At 36.0% G+C, this 18,516-nt stretch overlaps 1 protein-coding gene across 1 annotated transcript in view; it reads right to left on the bottom strand.

The window, feature by feature from the left end:
- Nucleotides 1–8,570: 8,570 nt before the first annotated feature.
- FAM227B (family with sequence similarity 227 member B) overlaps nucleotides 8,571–18,516 on the bottom strand; it is a 31,609-nt gene continuing 21,663 nt past the window's right edge. Inside the window, exon 8 of the mRNA XM_064486358.1 lies at nucleotides 8,571–8,955. Coding sequence (XP_064342428.1) covers nucleotides 8,810–8,955 — 146 coding nt within the window. The 3' untranslated portion in view covers nucleotides 8,571–8,809. The remainder of the gene's footprint in view (nucleotides 8,956–18,516) is intronic.

Here is an 18,516-nt window from a genome sequence, read left to right as displayed (position 1 = left end):
ATATCTGAAACCTATGAAATGGGACCAAATTTTAAAATATTTTTGATAATAAATATACTTTACCACACAATGGGAAAGTATACATGAGGAGATCTTAACAGATCCACATCCCTGATGGTAGAAACTTACTTAGAAAAGCAAAAGCTGCACTGAAATGGGATGTTTAGGTGGGACTCCAATGAGAAGTCCCTTACTCAAGGTCACTTTTGTCTCTACAATCCAGGGGTACTTGGGAGGATGGTAAGCCCCTAACAGGCTAAAACATGATGTTGAAAACCGTGGTCTTTCCTAGGAACTTTTTTTTTTTTTTTTTTTTTTTGCTTTCAGCCTGACTTCTAGTGCCCTTTAAGTTTTCACTCTATAACAGAAGATTGTTCTTGGTTTATACATTTACTAACTGATTAGCTTGTAGTGCCCTTTATCTTATTTTTTGAAGATTGATTCTTATATATACTCAGTTTTTATGCTGCAGTGGAAAACAACTTGTAGTCAGTCATAGCATACCATGTGAAAACAGGAAAAGAGGCCTTTCCCTGGAGATTTTATTTTCTCAGTGTCAAGGGATAGCCTCCCCAATGATGGAATAAAACTTTTTGCTTAAATATCTGAAACAGTGTCACTTTCCCTCCCTCTTTAGCCTGGCCATATATGTTTCTATGTCTCAGTTGAAATATTTAGTAACAGAATTGTAGGTAACAGAATCCAGAGTCTCCTCAAAGTATCATTCGAAATTCCCATATATGTAAGAACTTACTAGACACAAAAAGAAACAAGAAATCACAACTCATAGTCAAGAAAAAATAAGCAATAGAAGTCAATCTTGAAGTTATCCAAATGCTGGAATTACCAGAAAAGGACTTTACTGCAGCTATTTTAAATACATTTGAGAACTTAGAAAATGTCATAATAGAGGAAGAGAAGCTCAGGATAGAAAAAGAAACTATCAAAAAAAGGACCAAATGGAAATTCTTAACTGAAAAGTACAATGTATGAAATGAAATTTTTATTTATCAGGCTTAAGAGTAGATTCTAGATCTCAGAAGAGTCAGTGAACTTGTAATAAATAGAAATTACACATTTTAACAAACACACAGAAAGAAAATTGAAAAAAAATAAGCCCCAATGAGCCATGGACAATATTAAGCAATATAATACATGTTGTACTGGAATCTCAGATAGAAATAGAACAAAATTTATTTGAAGAAATATTGGCAAAAACTTTCCATACTTTGTGAAAACAGCATACCACAAGCTTAGGAAACTTAATGAGCCCCAAGTAGGATGAACATAAAGAAAAGCACAACACATCAGGGACAAATTGCTGAACACCAACAATAAAGAGAAAAATGTAACAGTAGCTAGGGGAAAAAAAAGACACGCTACACAGAGTAGGGACCAGCAAACTACATCCTGTGGGCCCAATACAGTCCATGGCCTATTTTCCACATAGCCTGCAAGCGAAGAATGGTTTTATATTTTTAAAGAGTTGTAAAAAAATATTATGTGACAGAGATCATATGTGTCCAACAAAGCCTAAAACATTTACCAACAGGCCCTTTACAGGGCAAGTTTCTAACCCTAGACATAGTAGACCAATGATAAGAATAGTGTCTGACTTCTCTATTAGAAATAATACAAACCAGAACACAATGGAACAATATCTTGCTGAAAGGCAAAAGAAAAGTGAACCCAGAATTCTATATACAGCACAAAAATAAAGGCAAAATAAACATTATTTTTAGATACATAAACCTGAGAAAATTTATTGCTAGCAGAACTGAACTAAAAGAACTGCCAAAAGGTAGTTTTTCAAGCTGAAGGGAAATGACAGCAGATGGAAAGTCAAATTTATAGAAGACACTGAAGATCCAGAAATGGTAAATATGTGAATAACTATAGAACACTATTTTTAAGTCTTCTCTTAATCTTTTTAAAGTATATATAATGACTTCTACTTCTAGCTATGATGCTCTTCTTTCTTAAAAACTAAAAAATCAGACACAATCTATGAAACAGTGGTTTTCATGTGCTGGACAACAGGCAGCACAGGACAGTAATCCACCCACTCCCCACCCCACCCCAAGAGAAGAAAAGCCAATGAGGGAATCCTTCGATTGTCTCATGTTTTTGTCTCTAAAAAAGAAATTTCAGGCCACAGTGTAGGTGGTGGGAATCCAAGCAGAACTCTGCAGTCTCACTGAGTTGAGAAATAACATTTAGCATTCAGAAAAGTCAAGGCAAGCTAAAATCCACAGGTCAGCATACTACAGAGGAGACAGATGCACACAGAGAGCATTCTGGAGATCTTCAAAAGGTTACCCTTGAGTATTTGCCTGAGGTTAATTTAAAAAAAAAACAAAAAACAAAAACACACACACACAGGAAGGGAAGGAGCAGGCAGAATAATGCCTGGGGCTCACATGAAACTCCTGCTCCAGCCAGCCAGATGGGAAACCTCCTATACACAGAGCATGGGGTAGAATACTAAGAAGGGTACTGCCTCAGTAGGGAAGCAGGGTAGGCCTAAACAAAAGACTTCTTTGGTTCCACCTAATGAAGCTTAAAATCAAAGCCTCACATGGATCAAAGTATTTCTAAGTAACAAGATTGCATCTCAGAAAAAAAAAAAAAAACTTCAAAAATATTTAAAGGAATAAAATAAAAATTCACACAAAACTACAAAGTTCACTCAAGAAGGAACCGATCATTTGAATAGCACTGTATCTATTAGAAAAATTGAATTTTTAGTCAAAAACCTTACCACAGAGAAATTTCTAGGCCCAGATGGATACCTTGGTGAATTCTACCATGTAAAAAAAAGGATAAATACCCATTTTACACTAGCTCTTTTAGAAAAAATAAGAGAGGGGAACATTACACTTTTTACTAAAATGACACAGGTTAGTATAGGAAAAGAAAATGAAATTTTAGCAAACTGAATCCAGCAGTACATGAAAAGATTAATGCATGATGGCCAAATGGGATTTATCCCAGGAATGCAAGGTTTGGGTTAACATTTGAAAATCAATCATTGCAATTCACTACATTAAAAGACTGAAAAAGAAAAACAATATGTTCATCTCAATAGATGCTAAAAAGTATTTGTCAAAATCTTACATTTATTTGTTAAAACAACAACAACAAAAAAGAAACAAAAAACCCCTCAGCAAACCAGGACGAGAATGAGACTACCTCAACCTGATAAAAGACATCTATAAAAACCTTCCACCAAATCTATTCAAAGGTAAGTAATCCAACATTTTCCTTCTAAGGTCAAGATGAGGCAAGGATGTCCACTTTTACCACTTTCAGTCAACATCTTCTTAGAGATCCTAGCCATTGGCAAGTAAAATAAATAAAAGACATACAGATTGGAAATGAAGGAGTAAAATGCTCATAATTCTCAGATGACATGACCATCCATGAAGCAAATCTTAAGAAATCTCAAAAGGCTAGTAGAACTAATAAGCAAGTTTAGCAAAATTGTAGGATATAAGATAAAAATAAAAATATTTTTCTATAGTGTTTTCTATATATTATCAGTGAACAGTCATAAATTGAAAGTAAAATACCATATGCCATATTATTTGAGAAACATGTAACATCTACACATTAAAAAGTACAAAACATTGCCAAGATAAATAAAATAAATCCTAAATAAATAGAGAAATATTCTATGTTCATGGATTGGAAAACTCAATGTTAAGATGTCAATGCTCCCAGAGTTAACAGATTCAATTTAATTCCAATCAAAATTTCAGAGTACATACTTTAAAAACTGACAAGCAGTTAAAAAATTTATATGGAAATGAAAAGATTCTAGAATACTCAAAATAATTTTTTTGAAAGAACAAAGTTGGGAGACATACAGTATCTGACTTCAAGATATATTACAAAACTACAGTTATCAAGGTAGGTTGGTGCTGGCATTAGTGCAACAGAATTCAGAGTAAAGGCATAGATCAATACACATATGGTTAATTGTTTTTTTGACAAAAGTCCCAAGATAATTCAGTGGTCAAAGGATAATCTTTTCAACAAATGATGCTCAAATAATATGCAAAGAAATGTTCCTTAATGCTTATTTCACAAAATTTGCAAAATTTACTCAAAAGGAATTAGAGACCTAAATGTAAAAGCTCCAATTATTAACTAAAAAAATTATACACTATAAAATTTCGAGAAGAAAATGTGGGAGAAAATCTTGGTGAAATTGGGTTTCACAAAAAAATTCTTAAATATGACATAAAAAGGCACAAACTATAGGAAAAAATGATAAATTTGATTTTTCCATATTATAAACTTTTGCCTTTCAAAAGACAGTATTATAAAATGAAAAGATAAGTCACAGCTTGCCTAGACGAGAATATCTGTTAAAATGTATACCTTTTAAAGGACTTGTGTCTACAGTCAGCAGATTAAAAGCTGCTGTGGAGGAGCCACATTGCAGTGGCAGGCATGAGCCAATTTTCCAAAAGAGATCATTGCACTGACCCTATGCAGGCTTGTAGTGGCATCATTTCTACTGTGTTGAAAACAGCTGGTGAGGCCTATTAGCAACCAGGTAGGAGAGTGAGAGAAGAGAATAGCAGCTGCCCTGGCCTTGTCTATATACGTGTGACCCCTGACAGCAGGAGGCTTTCTTGCACTAAGTTTAGGTGCAGATATCAAATGCAGGGAGTCTGGTGTCTTCTATAGACAACAGCCTAGTCTTTCCAGCAAACCTTGATCCTCTGTAGAATGCAATTTAAATATAGAAAACAGATACACTACTTTTCCATGCGTTACTGAACCCAGACATGTAAGTCGAGGAAAACAGATGATATCCTTTAATAACCCATTTTTTAAAGTGAAGTTTACAGAATAAATTTTCTACCTCTTGATTATGGGTCCAGGAAGTAAACAGATGTCACTTAATTATAAGGCGTGACTCTCTGTGGCGCCAAATATTTTCTTTTCCATTGTGATGAACAGAACAAGCCAAAGTAATAGTCTGTGATGCATGTAAAAACAATTCAATTTCATCACTGGTTTCTGCTTTTCTACAGCAAAGTTTGAAACATTAGGTATCAAAATATTTCTATCAGTATCACTTGGGACTACTTTATATAAAAACTTCTACATGCTGTCCTTTGCAATTTTTTTCTGTCAATAAATATATTCCTACTGGACCTTAAAAAAAAAAAAAGGACTTGTGTCTAGAATATATAAAGAACTCTTAGAATAGTAAGAAAACAATCCAAATAAAAATAGCCAAAAGATTTAAGTAGACACTTCAGCAAAGAAGATATAAAAATGACAAATAAGACATGAAAAGAAGCTCATCATAATTAGTCATTAGAGAAATAAAAATAAAACCCGGCTAAATACCAGTATCTAACCCACAAAAATGGCTAAAAATAAAAAGACCATACCAAGTGTTAGGAAGAAGAGCAGCTATAATTTGCATACTGGCAGGAATGTAACATCTTGGATAAGTTTGATCATTTCTTAAAATGTTATACATACACTTACTGTATCACCCAGGCTTCCACTACTAGATGTATCCAAAGACAAATGAAAGCCTATGTTTATGCAAAGGCTTGTACAAGAATGTTCATAGCCGCTTTATTTATAATAGCTAAATACTGGAGACAATCAATTGTCTACCAACAGGTGAATGGATAAACAAATCATGGTATACCCTTACTATGGACTATTATCCAGCAGTACAAGGGAACAAACTATTAATACGTGTAACAATATGACTAAATCTCAAAATAATTACACAGAGTAAAAAATGCCAGGTAGCACACACTCAATGATTCCATTTATATAAAATTCTAGAAGATGCAAACTAACCCGTAGTGACAAATATCACATGAGTGGTTGCCTGGGGAGTAAAGAGAAATTACTTCTGGGAATGGTGGATATGTTTCCTATCTTGAAAGTTGTGATGGTTTTATGAGTTTATACGTAGGTCAATTTATCACATTTTATGTTTTAAATATGTGTGGCTTATTGAACATCAATTAGACCTCAGTAAAGCTGAAATATGTAGTTACTTGAAGAAAAATCCTAACACTATATATTGTGAAGCCATTATTCATGTGGATCTTCTAATATATATGACAACAATAGCACCAAAGACAAGGGGAGTACGTTTAACTACCCTCCTAGCCCCTACATTTTTAGTGAAGTAGGACAACATTAACTTTAAGCAATGTTGTAATAATTTAAGGATGCATTTCTAATCATTAAGGCAATCTCAAAAAGTACCAAGAGGCATAGGCAACTAACCAATAGAGGAAATTAAAATGGAATACTAAAATTATTTCATTAACCAAATGAAGACAGGAAAGGGGAATTGAAGAACAAAAAACAGGTGAGATAAAACTGAAAACAAACAGAAACATGGTAGAAATAAATCTAAATGTGTCAATATTTATGTTGAATGTAGATGAAGTAAGTATTCCAATTAAAAGGAAGAAATTGCAAGACTAAATAAAAAACCAAGATTTGACTATAGGTTGTTTATAAGAAATACACTTTAAACAAAAACACAAAAAGTTGTAAGTAAAATTATGGGGAAAGATACACTATGCACACCACAAGCATAAGAAAGCTGATGTTGTTATATTAATATCAGACAAAATAGAACTCAATAGTAGGAGAATTATCATACATATAAAGAAACATTTCATAAAGCTTAAAGGGAACACATAATAATAATAACTATGCATGTGCCCAATAATTTAAAGATACATAGAGCAAAAATCAACAGAATTAAGGGCAGAAATAGGTAATTCCATAATTGCAGTTGGAGATTTTAGCAGGAGTTAATAGAGCAATTAAATAAAATATCATAAAGATATAGAACTGGAGTTAGCAAACTTATATTCAGGACCAGAGAGTCAATACTTTAGGCTTTGTAGACCACACGTGATCTCTATGGTATAGTCTTTATTTTGTTTTGTTTCTTTACAATCCTCAAAAATGTAAAAATCATTCTTAGCTCATAGGATGTATAAAAACAGGCTTCAGGTCAGATCTGGTGCACAGGCTATAGTTTGCTGAATTGCCAAATACAAGATCTGAATATCACCACTAACCACCTTGATCTAGTGAGATTTCTAAAGCAACTGTAGAATATACATTCTTCTCATGTGCACATGGAATGGTCACCAAGATAGACGGTGTACTGGACCATAAAACAAGTCTCAATACACTGCAAAAGATAGTACAGGGTATATTCTTGGACCATAGTATTTTTTAAATTAGAAGTCACTAACTATAAGGTAAGAAAAGCCCTAAATATTTAAAAATTAAATAATATATCTCAAAATAACCCATGAGTCAAAATAGAATTTAAACTGTATATTAGAAAATATTTTGAATTAAATGACAGTGAAAATACAACATATCTAATTTCATAACGTAGCTAAAATAGTACTTAATGAAATTTATAGCTTTAAATGCTTATATAAAAAAGAGAGAGAATGGTAAAACAGGATAAATTTAAGTAGTTGGTAGATAAAGGATATATGGGAATTCCTTATACTATTCTTACTTTCTGTAAGTTAAACTTTTAACAAAATAAAAAGCTCCTCCAAACCTCTTTAATTTTATATTCAGCCAAGTTGTTATTCACTTGTGAGACCGAGAAGCAAAAACAGATGTTTAAGATTGGGTCAAGATAGTGGATTACCTCTCTTTCCATCTAAAATAGCAAATACTATGAAGTTCTGTAAAAGCTGGGGTAACATCAGGAAACAAAGTTCACATAACTACTAAAAGATAGAAATCAGTAATGATAACTACTGGGATGAGAGTGGGGGGAAATCAAAGTACTAATTAGAAGAGCAGTAATTAACTAATTAAATAATTTGAGAATCAGAAATTAACTGAAAAGCAGCTTTCAGAGTAGTAGGTTGAGTAGCTTAAACCCTCCTTACCCTGGTCTATATCAAGGAGTATGTTGGAAATTTATTTCCCTGTATACCAGTGGTTCTCAACTTTGCCTGCACATTATGTGGGTAGCTTTAAAAAATACTGAGCCTAAGATTCTGATTAATTGGTCAGAAATGAGGCTTGAGCACCAGCCCTATGTTTAGTGTTGGAAATACAGTATAAACAAGAGAGAAATAAACTTGCCTTAAAGTGTTTATTAATGTAGAGTAACTGAGAAGTTTGGTCCTGGTACAGGAATTTTGCAAGTAAAAAAGAATACAGAAATCCATGGGAATTGGTATTCTGAGTGGTCTGTAAGTGGATCATTTAACAAATGAGCATTTGGAAAAAACAAAATACTGGAATACAACTACCCTCCTTTATAACAAAATACATCCCAACTGGATTAAAGAGTTGAATAAAACATGGAAATAAAAAAACTACTAGGAAAAAAACAGGTAGTTTTTTTTCCCCTATAATATCAGGTGAGAAAGCCCTGACAAACATGCAACAAAACTGAAACTATGGAAGACATTATTTAAATTTACTGAATAAAAAATTTAAACTTACCTATCAGTAAAGCACAATATTAACCAGTTAGAAATACAGCTACAAAGTTAAGAATATTTACAGTGAACCTGAAAAGTTCCCCCAAATCAATATAAAAACACAATAACTTGCAAATGAGAAAAGGTCTTAAGCATGTACCACTTTTACAATGAAAATCTAAAATGTAAAGCAATATTCAGATTACTGTAACACCAGTCTATAAACCAAATGTTATTTTAAGACCCTTACCAAAAAATAAACCAGAAAATTTTGACAAATAATGACTTACTTGATTTTGGCCATCTATTTCAGTCTGCAGTTGATAATTAATTTACTTACAAGCTGATAAGCGTTCCTGACTTCTTGCAGTCCTGTCCTTTACAGATTTTGAAGGTATTTTCTTGCTACCATGAATGGTTGTTGTGGAGAGTTCTTTCAGTTTCCAGTGGGTCCAAAAGCCTTTTTGAGGTTTTAAACCTGTTAATACAAAATGTATACTTAGCTAAAGAAATTAAGATTTAAAAATAGCTTTTAATTTATCAAAGCCTTTTTATAAGTATTATACATTTCATTCTCACAACAGTCTTGTGAGGATTGTTGGTCTCAAGTTTCACATGAGGGAATTTCTATATAGAAATGTTAATTTCTTTTCATATAAGAATTAGAAGAGAGATATTTTCGAAAAGAAATAAATAGAAAAGAGATAAACTTGATGTGTATCCTTCTGACACACACATAAAAGCTAAGTTCATATATGGACAAAAGAAGAGATTAACTATTGTGAAAACTTGGAAAGGACCTAAATATTCAATAATAGTACATTCATATAGTGGATCATGAAATATCCATTACAAGTTACCTTTTAAGTGTCTGTTAATATATAAAAGCAACCATAATATATTTTTATGTGACGGGCAATATTACCTTACATGTATGTGTGGTTACAGCTTAAATGTTAACATGATTGCCTCTGAGCATAGGTGATTATTGTTTTAAAATTTTTCCTATCTGTATCTCCTATTACTTTTTAAAATAATGTTTATGAATCAATTTTAGTACCCTAAAAGTGATAAAAATAAATTTCATTTTAAAAGTCCCACTTTTATCCCAAAAGCTGTGCAGGGTTGAGTAATTCATTTAAACCTGCTAAACATTTATAACCTCAGCAACAAAAATGAGAATAATAATTCCTTTGTATACTTCATATGATTATTCTGATGGTTAACTGAGATAATTTATGTTAACATTTTCAGTAACAAGTGTTCAACATGGATGAAACTAGTCTATGTTGGAAGGATATGCCTTCACAAACAGACATCTTCAGAGACCAGAAGTGAGCAATGAAGTTTACTCAAGAAAGACCAATTTTGTGCCTGTGTAGATGGGCTTATAATAAAACTGAGATCATCCCACTTTCTGTTAATCCTAGGATATTAATCAAGTATGTGCTTTAGTCTATGAACAACAAATCCCAGGTTGCTGGGCAACTCTGGGAGGGTTACGGAGGGCTTGCTCCCTCTAAGTCTTGAGTAAAATTTTCCCTTTTCCTTCTGTGCAACAGTTTTTCATAAATCCAATACTGATGTTTTCATTTTATTCACCCCCAGGAGGCAATAACCTATTATTCATAAGAGTTCAGACACTGGAGTCTGATAGGCTTAAGTTGAAATCCTGGTTCTATTACTTAATAGTAACTGGACAAATTACTTAATTCTCTTAACCTTGGTTTTCCCATTTAGAATGGGAACAATAATATATTATTATAAGAGCATAAGGATTTTTGAGGTTTAAATGGGATTTTTAATGTAACATGTGGATTTCTGTTACTCAGCTGGCTGTTGACTTTATTGTGGATTGAACCCTCTTGCTGTACGTACAAATGGAGACCAGTTGTTGTGTCTAGCTTCTTGCCCAATTCTGAGTCCAGCAAACACTCATCTAGCATAGTTCTGCAGTTCCTTCAGTGTCTACCTATACTCTTGAGTCAGGCTTTGAAGATTACCTTAATTATCACTTTACTTCTTTGCTTTCAAATGCTTTTAGTGTTTGCTATTTCTTTCTTGTAATTCTTCTATAGAGTAGACATTTCGGGCAGAGCCATCTACTTGTTATATTTTTTAATAATCACTAAAATTTTGTGATTTTATTATACAAATGCAAATGTTGATGAATGTTACATCTCAAACCTAACTCCTGATTCCATAAAATCCCATCACCATGACCTCTTACAATCTGTACCATTCAGTAACTATCTAGTTGCTCAGGCCAAAATTCTTGGCATCATCCATCGCTGACTCTCTTATTTGTTCCACTCTCAACTTCTGTGTATCAGTAAATCCAACGGATTCTGCCACAAGACTTATCTACTGTAACTTGCCAGCTCGTCCTCCTTTAACCAACCTGTTCTAACCAACCACCATCTCTCACTTTTATTATTGCAATTATCTCCAACTGCATTCGTGATTTCACCCTTGTCCCCTCTATGGTCCCTTACCCCCAAAGCAAGTGTGACACTTTATAAACATATTTTAGGTTGTAATTATTCTTTGCTCAAAATCATCCAGTGCTTTTCCATTTCAGTCATAATGAAAGAAAGCATCCTTATAACTACCTATAAATTATGATGTACTCTGACCTACAGCCATATCTCTGACCTCAATTTTCAAATTAAAATTCCTTTCTCATGCTACTTCAGCCACACTGGCTTCCTTGCTATACTGCATATATGCTAATCTTCTACCTGCATCAGCCTTTTCATATGCTGTTCTTTCTCCCTAAAAAGTTTTCACCCCAGATATCCACATAGTTCATTCTCTTATTTCCTTTGGGTCTCTTAAAAATACCTTCACATAAGGTATTGTTAGGTGACCCAGTATGAAATAACACCAGCTTTAGTGAATGTGTATATAAACAAACATAAGGGAGCCTCCAAAAGGTAGAGATAAGCAGGCAGACTGGCTAGGGACCTCAGGACCCAAGGAATAACACAACAGTGAATTCCCTGGGTTTTCTTTTTCACTCGTATTTCAAACTGGGTGCTAGAGAAACCAGAATCCAGAAATGGTAACAGGAACCGATAAAAGAAGTCTCAAGAAAAATCCTGCTCTCTCTAGCCAAAGGATGAGGAAAAGGACAGCCTAGTAGGAAAGAAAAAATTTAAACAGGAAGTATTTACTCCGGCCAAACACAATAGGAAAACTTGCAGTTCCAACCCCACCACTGCCAGAAAAGGTTGGGTGGAGAGCCTCAACTTTCACTTCCACCAGGTGGTATCAGAGGAGGCAGAGAAGAGATTGAGACTTCTATTCCCAAAAGACTGGAATGAGGAACACATTCCCCTCTCTTTGGGAAGTGATGTCAGAGGAGGCCTAGTGGAGACTTTGACCACTGGCCAGATATAACAAGGCTATCCTCCCCTTTATGGTATCAGTGGAGGCCACGTGAGGAGCAGTAACAAGGCATCCCAGCCTCTCAAAGCCAGAGTGGTATCAATAGAGGTCTACTGGGGAGCCAGAACAATCCTCCTCCCACCACAATGTCAAATGAATCCAAGTAGGGAAACTACACTTGCGTTCCCCATTCAGTACTGCCCTTCTTCCCCAACTAGAACAGTGTAAGAGGAGGTCTATTAAAACATAAAATTTAGATAAGATTCAGAATCTTACAATACCCCAAATGTCCAGGTTTCAATTGTCACATAAAAAACTTGGAAATTCAATTTGAATGAGAAAAGATAACAAATGCCAGCATCTAGATGACACATATGTTAGAATTACCTGACAAGATTTTTCAAGCAGTTATCATAAAAATGCTTAAACAATGATGAATACACTCGAAATAAATGAAAAAACTAAGTCTCAGTGAAGACATATAGGATATAAAAAAGAACCAAATGGAAATTTTATAACTGAAATGTACAATATCCAAAATTAAAAAAAAAACAACAACAAAAACTAAACTAAATGGATGGGCTTAACAGCAGAAAGAATTAGTGAGCTGGAAGACAGAATAATAGAAATTACCAAATTTTCAATCTTCAGATTAATTCTACTGGTCATAGCCTTATAAAATTTCCTGAACAAGAAGTTTTTGTTTACTTCAGTATTTAAAACTATCCATTCTGATAGTTAAATATGATAAGGTATTTATATTAGTGTTCTTGCCTTTACTTCAGGCAGTTTACATATGGAATGCATTCAAGAGCCATAGGAAGAGCCTAAAGTAGACATCCCCACTGGATTTACCAGAGGACTTCAAAACCTTTTCTTATAAATCTCTTAGCTCATTGCTAGTGCCTCATCTCAATATGTTACACAAATGCTTCTTCAATTATGTAACAGAAACCAGTTAAAAGTACAAGAATTGAAAAAGCATTAAAACTATATTTGTAGATGATATGACATATGCACCGAAAACTCTATAGACAATCAATGATAAAACTAACTCAAACAAGCCGGACGGAGATGGCGGCGGAGTAGAAGGACGCTCGCAGGTCACCCTCTCCCACAAATACACCAAGACCCACATCTACAGACCCACTCAGCCAACCAGAGCACCTGCGGCACTCTGAGAGAACATCGCCCTCTTCAAAAGATAAAGAAACCGAAAATCTGGTAGGAGAAAAGGAAAAAAGAAAGAACAAAAGGCAAAGCAGCGCGGGTCGGGTCCCGCGGGGAGGGAGCGGCAAAGGAGGACTGGCGCTCGCTCGCTGGGTCTCCCCTCTCCAACTGAGAGGCCAGCGGGACGGAGGGGGAGCCTCCGAGGCTCGGATCTGTACAGAGCAGCCCTTGACTAACAGAACTAAGTTAAACGGGCACAGAGCGTCCCCCCGACACCCAGCCTGAGACGCGGGCCGGCAGCGGCGGGCAGGGCCAGGCTGTACAAGCCGGGCGGAGGACGGAAGTGGCTGCACGGAGGCAGCCCCGGGGGAACGCAAGGGTCTGCGCGCCGTGGCTGTGGGTGCACAGGGCAGAACAACCTGGGCCCTCCATAAAACAGCAAGGTTGATGTGCTCTCGGGGGAAGGGTGCACACCCCCATCTCTGAAAACCCGCGGAAAGTTTTCGGGGGAAGAGAGGCGGTGCTCAGGCGGAGCCGCCATATCCTCCGCGCTGAGCACCCAGGCGGGGGCGGGGGCGAAACCTGCATCCACACGAAGGGCTTAGCAGCCTCAAAGGCCAGACTGAGACTGGCCTGCAGCCCGGGGCAGATAGGATCCTTCCATCCTGGTCCCTCAGAGAACTTGCTCCACAAAGACAAACAAGGAACTGGGTTTTGGCTCGGAGCAGGGACAGGGCTGTCCCTCGGTCTTCCCCGAGCCCACCTGCGGAGCGCCGAATAGGGCGGAGCGCGCAGCCACACAGAGAGCGGAACTACCGGCGCTGCAGGTAGAGGGAGAGCGGCCCCCCGCCTTTCGGGCAGGAACACAGCCCCTGACCGAGGTGCTGGGAGGGGGCACGACCCGCCCTCCTACCTGGCCAGTCTGCAACATCTGACTGCGGCATCCGGAGGGGCAGCGACCCGCCCGCCCACAGCAGAGAGCTGCACCTGACCCAGTGTTAGGAGGAGGCGCGATCGGCTTGCCGACAGGTGCTGGGAGCAGCACAGAAGAGGGCGCCAATGGAGGGCCTCTGAAAACAGCAAGCTGAGCTTCCAAAACAGGACGAAGACAGAAAGACTTCACATTAAAAGCACACAGACTCCAGGAGAACACCGACAACCCCCCCCCCTTTTTTTTAAATCTGTTTTTACCTGTTCTATTTTCTATTACTCTCTTAATCTTTACTTCTTAATTCATTTCTATTTCTCTTGGGTTTTGATGTCCTGCTATTGATTAGACACAGGTTTCAAATACATCTATTCATCTCCCCCCCCCCTTTTTTTTGTAAAGGTTTTAAAAGGACGTCTCAACCCGATTAATACTCTGCTTCAACTCACTCTTCTATTATTCATTATACACTGTTTTCAAACCCTCTTTCTCCCTTCTTTTAAAATTCTTTCTCTCTCTCTCTTATTTTTTTTTTCTTTTTTTCCTAAGTTCTATTCCTAAATAGGCATCAGATAGATAAAATCCTTAAGGACCAAAATACACAACTGATTCTCCATAAACCATAGTGCCAAAGAGGTATGAGCAAGATGAAGAAGCAGAAAAACCTTTCCCAATTAAAAGAACAAGAGAAATCCCCTGAAAGAAAGATCAACGAAATAGACATCGATAGCCTACTAGATCAAGATTTCAAAAAAGGAGTGATCGAATTGCTGAAGGAATTAAAAGAGATAGTGTTTAGAGATATAAAATATGTCAAAAATGAAATTGAAGCTATAAAGAAGAGCCAAGTAGAATGGGGAAACTCATTGACAGAGATGAGGAATGATCTAATAGCTGTGCAAAGCCGACTAGATAATGCAGAGGAACGAATTAGTGATCTAGAAGACGGGGCAATAGAAAGCACCCATTCAGAAGAACTACAAGAGAAGCAAATAAAAAATAATGAAAATAGCATAAGGGACCTATGGGATAATATAAAGCGTCCCAATCTTCGCATAATAGGGGTCCCAGAAGGAGAAGAAAGATCAAAGGGGATTGAAAAGGTTTTTGAAGAAAGCATGACTGAAAACTTCCCAAACTTAAAGAAGGAATCAGATATCCAAGTACAGGAAGCTCAGAGGGTCCCAAACAGGAAGAACCCAAATAGACCCACACCAAGACATATCATAATCAAGATGGCCAGAGTCAAGGATAAAGAAATGATTCTAAACGCAGCAAGAGAAAAGCAAAGAGTAAGTTACAAGGGAACCCCCATAAGGCTCTCAGCTGATTTCTCTACACAAACACTACAGGCCAGAAGGGAGTGGCAAGATATATTCAAAGCCCTGAATGAAAAAAAGATGCAGCCTAGGATCCTTTATCCAGCAAGGCTATCCTTGAGGATAGAAGGAGAAATAAAGAGTTTCACAGACAAAAAAAAAAGCTGCAGGAGTTTAGCAACACTAAACCCATGCTAAAAGAAATATTGAAAGGGCTATTCTAAATAGAAAAGCAGCAGGATGCTACAGAAATGAGAAACACACAACTGGAAAGGTGATAACTCATGAATTACAAATAAAGTAAACATGAAATTATAAAAGAAGACATACAAATCACTGAGAGTGGGAGAGGGAGGCAGGGAAATATAGAATATTTTTTTCTTTCTTTTTAAAAATTTTTTAACAGTAGGATGGGTTTGAGATCATGTTACTATCAGTTTAATAAAAACAGTTACAGTAATGGGTTGATAGATTTACAAAAAAGGGTAACCACAAGCCAAAAATTTACAAAGGAGTCACAAAAATTAAATAAAATCCATGATAATACAAAGGAAAATTACCAAACCACAAAAGGAAGAAGAAAGGAACAAAGAGGATATACCAATTCAACTGCAAAGATAAGTTCAAAATAGCAATAAACACACATCTATCATTAATTACTGTAAATGTTAATCGACTAAATGCTCCAGTCAAAAGACACAGAGTGGCAGACTGGATAATAAAGCAAGAACCTTCAATATGCTGCATACAAGAGACCCACTTTAGGGAGAAGGACACATATAGATTGAGAGTGAAAGGATAGAAAAGGATATTCCATGCAAATGGAAAAGCCAAAAAAGCAGGTGTTGCAGTACTGATTTCAGACAAAATAGACTTTAAAACAAAGGCCATAAAGAAAGATAAAGAAGGACATTTTATAATGATTAAAGGAGTGATACAAGATGAGGATATTACACTCGTTAATATACATGCACCCAATATAGGAGCACCTAAGTACATACAAGAATTACTAACAGAGATAAAGGGGGATATTGATGGGAATACAATCATAGTTGGAGATTTTAACACTGCATTAACATCACTAGACAGATCTTCTAGACATAAAATAAACAAGGCAACAGAGAAATTAAATACTACAATAGAAAAACTAGATTTGGTGGATATTTTCAGAGCATTACACCCCCCAAAAATAGGATATACATTCTTTTCAAGTGCACATGGAACATTTTCTAGGATCGATCAGGTACTTGGGCACAAAAGAAACCTCAACACTTTTAAGAAGATAGAAATTATCTCAAGCATCTTTACTGACCACAATGCCATGAAAGTGGAAATCAACAACAGAGAAACAAAGGAGAAAAAAAGGAAAGCATGGAGATTAAACAATATGTTATTGAAAAAACAATGGATCAATGAGGAAATCAAAGCTGAAATTAAAAAATACCTTGAGACAAATGATAATGAAAGCACAACCACTCAAAACCTATGGGACACAGCAAAGGCAGTGCTAAGAGGGAAGTTTATAGCGATACAGGCCTTCCTCAAAAAAGAAGAACAATCTCAAATAAACAATTTAACCCACCACCTGAATGAATTAGAAAAAGAAGAACAAAAAGCCCCAAAAAGCAGCAGAAGGAAGGAAATAATAAAGATCAGAGAGGAACTAAATACAATAGAGATTAACAAGACCATAGAAAAAATCAACCAAACCAAAAGCTGGTTTTTTGAAAAAGTAAATAAAATCGACAGACCTCTGGCCAAACTCACAAAGAAGAAAAAAGAGAGAGCACAAATTAGCAAAATAAGAAAGGAAAATGGAGAAATTACAACAAACAAAATAGAAATACAGAATTTCATACGAGAATATTATGAAAAACTATATGGAACCAAACTGGATAACCTAGAGGAGATGGACAAGTTTCTGGAAACATACTGTCCACCAAAACTGAATCAAGAAGAATCTGAACACTTGAACAATCCGATCACTAGAAAGGAAATAGAAATAGCAATTAAAAACCTCCCTACAAATAAAAGTCCAGGACCGGACGGCTTCATCGGGGAATTCTACCAAACATACAAAGAAGAACTCATACCAGTCTTTCTCAAACTCTTCTGACGATTGAAAAGGAGGGAATACTCCCAAACTCATTCTATGAAGCCACCATCACCCTGATACTGAAACCAGGCAAAGACACTACCAAAAAAGAGAATTATAGGCCAATATCACTGATGAACATAGACGCCAAAATCCTCACCAAAATTTTAGCAAATAGAATCCAACAACACATAAAAAAGATTATACATCATGACCAAGTGGGGTTCATCCCAGGGACACAAGGCTGGTTCAACATACACAAATCAATCAGTGTAATACATCACATCAACAAGAGAAAGGACAAAAACCACATGATCATCTCAATAGAGGCAGAAAAAGCATTTGATAAAATTTAACACCCATTTATGATAAAAACTCTCGCCAAAGTGGGTATAGAGGGAACATATCTCAACATAATAAAAGCTATATATGACAAACCTACAGCCAGCATAGTACTCAACGGTGAAAAACTCAAAAGCTTCCCACTAAAATCTGGGACAAGACAAGGATGCCCACTATCACCACTCCTATTCAACATAGTCCTGGAAGTCCTAGCCACAGCAGACAGGGAAGAGAAAGAAATAAAAGGGATCCAAATTGGAAAAGAAGAGGTAAAAGTGTCATTATATGCTGATGACATGTTACTATATATAGAAAACCCTAAAAGGTCCACACAAAAGCTACTAGAGCTGATTGAAGAATTCAGCAAGGTAGCAGGTTACAAGATTAACGTTCAAAAATCAGTTTCATTTCTTTACACTAACGATAAATCAACAGAAGAAAGTAAAGAAACAATCCCCTTTAAAATAGCACCCAAAGTAATAAAATACCCAGGAATAAATCTAACCAAGGAGGTGAAAGAATTATACACAGAAAACTATAAACCATTGATGAAGGAAATTAAAGAAGACTTTAAAAAATGGAAAGATATTCCATGCTCTTGGATTGGAAGAATCAATATTGTTAAAATGGTCACACTGCCCAAGGCAATCTACAGATTTAATGCAATCCCTATCCAATTACCCAGGACATATTTCACAGAACTAGAAAAAATCATAATAAAATTCATATGGAACCATCAAAGACCTAGAATTGCCAAAGCATTACTGAAGAGAAAGAAAGAGACTGGAGGAATAA

Source organism: Camelus dromedarius, chromosome 5 (assembly GCF_036321535.1).
Source record: "Camelus dromedarius isolate mCamDro1 chromosome 5, mCamDro1.pat, whole genome shotgun sequence".
Classification (NCBI taxonomy): domain Eukaryota; kingdom Metazoa; phylum Chordata; class Mammalia; order Artiodactyla; family Camelidae; genus Camelus; species Camelus dromedarius.
Note: the sequence above shows the minus strand (reverse complement) of the source record. Positions and strands in the feature narration are given on the sequence as shown.